Below are 3049 nucleotides of genomic sequence, written 5' to 3' on the forward strand. Positions count from 1 at the left end.
TAGAGCAGCGTCGACCAGCATGGGTTGTTCTTCGGTTGGAGGAAGAAGAAAGAAAGAATGAGATGGGGAGAGAGCAGGGAAGCACCGGGCTGAGCTTAATTACGATGACGTGGGCTGTTTTGAAATATTGAGAGCTAGTTATTAGCGATTTGCTATGATAGCGATTTGCTATGAGTTGATATGTTTTGGGGGAAATTTTTTTTTGAAGAACTACCAATGCATAGTTTTGGGGAAGAATTTTTTAAAAAACTCTTGAAGTTGCTCTTCGACAACAAAAGTTAATGGTGGCAAATATTTAGGAAAGGATGAAGTAGGATTTACAGATCATGCTGTTTGGACACCATGTTTGGTTGCAATAACATCTAGCCTAATAAACCTCACATGCGCATGCATCCAGCAGAATTCCAGGAGGTGAGGCTGTAAACGTGCTTTAAAAATCTGTTTTTGATAAAACTTTCGACCCCAATTCGTATCTCGCTGGAGAAGTAGTGGCAAAAAATTAACCCCTTCCTTTGACCAACAAGAACAACTAAGGCTTGGTTTGGTTCCCAGAAAGCACACGTCACATCAAATGTTTAGATACTAATTAGGAGTATTAAACGTAGACTATTTACAAAATCCATTACATAAGTGGAGGCCAAACGGCGAGACGAATCTATTAAGCCTAATTAGTCCATGATTTGACAATGTGTTGCTACAGTAAACATTTGCTAATGATGTATTAATTAGGCTTAATAGATTCGTCTCGCCGTTTAGCCTCCACTTATGTAATAAGTTTTATAAATAGTCTACGTTTAATACTCCTAATTAGTATCTAAATATTCGATGTGACACGTGCTAAAAATAAGCAAAGGAACCAAACGCACCTTAACAAGTGGTCTGCTTCGCCGTCAAGGCAGTGCGCAGCTATAAAAGTGGCGCCCTGCAAACAGCCGTTTCAACAGCAACTCTAGAGCCACAGCTACTGTATTTTCTTTTCTTATCTTCCTCATTACCCCCAAGTTGACCAGCCACCGCTCACATGGACAACGGACCCGCGAAGCAGACCGTTGTTCTGTACCCCGGCGGCGGCGTCGGGCACGTCGGACCCATGACGGAGCTCGCCAAGGTCTTCCTCGACCACGGCCACGATGTCACCATGGTGCTCATCGAGCCGCCGATCAAGTCGACCGACTCCGGCGCCGGCTTCATCGAGCGCGTCGCCGCCTCCAACCCGTCCATCACCTTCCACGTGCTCCCGTCGATCCCACCCCCTGACTTCGCTAGCTCCCCCAAGCACCCTTTCCTCCTCATGCTGGAGCTGATGCGCCTGTACAACGAGAAGCTCGAGAGCTTCCTCCGCTCCATCCCCCGGGAGCGCTTGCACTCCCTTGTCATCGACATGTTCTGCACCCAAGCCATCGACGTGGCCACCAAGCTGGGCGTCCCCGTCTACACGTTCTTCGCATCGGGCGCCGGGGTTCTCGCCGTCCTAACCCAGTTGCCGGCGCTGCTTGCCGGCAGGCAATCGGGCTTGAAGGAGCTTGGAGATACGCCCCTCGAGTTCCTTGGCGTTCCGCCGATGCCGGCGTCCCATCTGATCAGGGAACTGCTCGAGGACCCGGAGGACGAGCTTTGCAAGACCATGGTGAACATCTGGAAGCGCAACACGGACACCCAGGGCGTTCTGGTCAACACGTTCTACTCGTTGGAGAGCCGAGCCCTGCAGGCGTTCAGGGATCCCCTGTGCGTCCCCGGCGAGGTGCTGCCTCCGGTCTACTCCGTCGGGCCGTTGGTTGGCAAGGGCGGGGCGGACAAGGAGGAGGCCGAGAGGCACGAGTGCGTCGCATGGCTTGACGCACAGCCGGAGCGCAGCGTCGTGTTCCTCTGCTGGGGGAGCAAAGGCTCGCTGTCGGAGGAACAGATCAAGGAGATCGCTGCTGGCCTGGAGAAGTCCGGGCAACGTTTCCTGTGGGTCGTGCGCACGCCGGCCGGCACCGACGACCCCAAAAGATACCTGGAGAAACGCCCCGAGCCAGACCTCGACGCGCTCCTGCCAGAGGGGTTCTTGGAGCGGACCAAGGGCCGTGGCTTCGTCGTCAAGTCGTGGGCACCGCAGGTGGACGTCCTCATGCACCCAGCTACCGGCGCTTTCGTGACCCACTGCGGGTGGAACTCGACGCTGGAGGCCATCGTAGCGGGCGTGCCTATGCTGTGCTGGCCGCTGGGCGCGGAGCAGAAGATGAACAAGGTGCTCATGGTCGACGAGAGCATGAGCATCGGGGTGGAGCTGGAGGGGTACAATACAGGCTTCGTCAAGGCAGAGGAGATTGAGGCGAAGGTGAAGCTGGTGTTGGAGTCTGGGGAGGGGAGGGAGCTTAGGGAACGAGCGGCGGAGCTGAAGAAAGAAGCGGAGGCGGCGATGGAGGACGGTGGCTCGTCGCGGATGGCGTTTCTCCAGTTCTTGTCGGATGTTAAGAACCTTAGGGGGTAATTAAGCTTGACGAATTTGCAACCACTCCTTGGGTGTTTATGCTTGTTTCCTTGTACTGTCCACCTTTTGTCAATCCTCCTGTTGTCTAGTCAACCATTTTGTTTCGCTTCACAAAAAGTCAAAAACGAAAATGTTGCCAGTATGCCTACTATTGAGGATATCCTGAAAATCGATGGCTGCACAGTGCCATTGGATAAACAGAAGCAAATAGTGCCTGAAACATTCTGTGGGGGACACTTGCGAACCCTTATACTCTTTTAGTTGGCAATTAATCGAACAGATCGCGCGCGCGAGAGAGAGTATCATTCGTACCCGCTAGCCGGTCGTGCTTCCACAAAATGCCTGCCTTTATGACGTTGGTGATGGCATAGAGAGCGGAGAAAACGGAACAGGACATTGCTACGGCCGGCGCACCGAGCACCACAAGTCATCACCGCACCGCATCTACTACCATCTAGAATGGCGCAAGCCAAAGTCGTCATCCCACGACCCACGCCATCGCTAAGGGTGCGTTTTGGTTTGCGAGGACGAAGTGGGACGGGGAAGGGGACGATCCCACTTCGCCCCGCGTTTGGT

The 3049-nt window shown here is 53.3% G+C and overlaps 1 protein-coding gene across 1 annotated transcript; it reads left to right on the forward strand.

Annotated features, from left to right (window-relative positions):
• Positions 1 to 929: 929 nt before the first annotated feature.
• Positions 930 to 2676, forward strand: LOC101772046 (UDP-glycosyltransferase 88A1). Its single transcript, XM_004969809.3, has one exon. The coding sequence runs from the start codon at positions 1022 to 1024 to the stop codon at positions 2471 to 2473; it is 1452 nt and encodes a 483-aa protein (XP_004969866.1). The 5' UTR covers positions 930 to 1021; the 3' UTR covers positions 2474 to 2676.
• The last annotated feature ends 373 nt before the right edge of the window (positions 2677 to 3049 follow it).

Source organism: Setaria italica, chromosome V (assembly GCF_000263155.2).
Source record: "Setaria italica strain Yugu1 chromosome V, Setaria_italica_v2.0, whole genome shotgun sequence".
NCBI lineage: Eukaryota > Viridiplantae > Streptophyta > Magnoliopsida > Poales > Poaceae > Setaria > Setaria italica.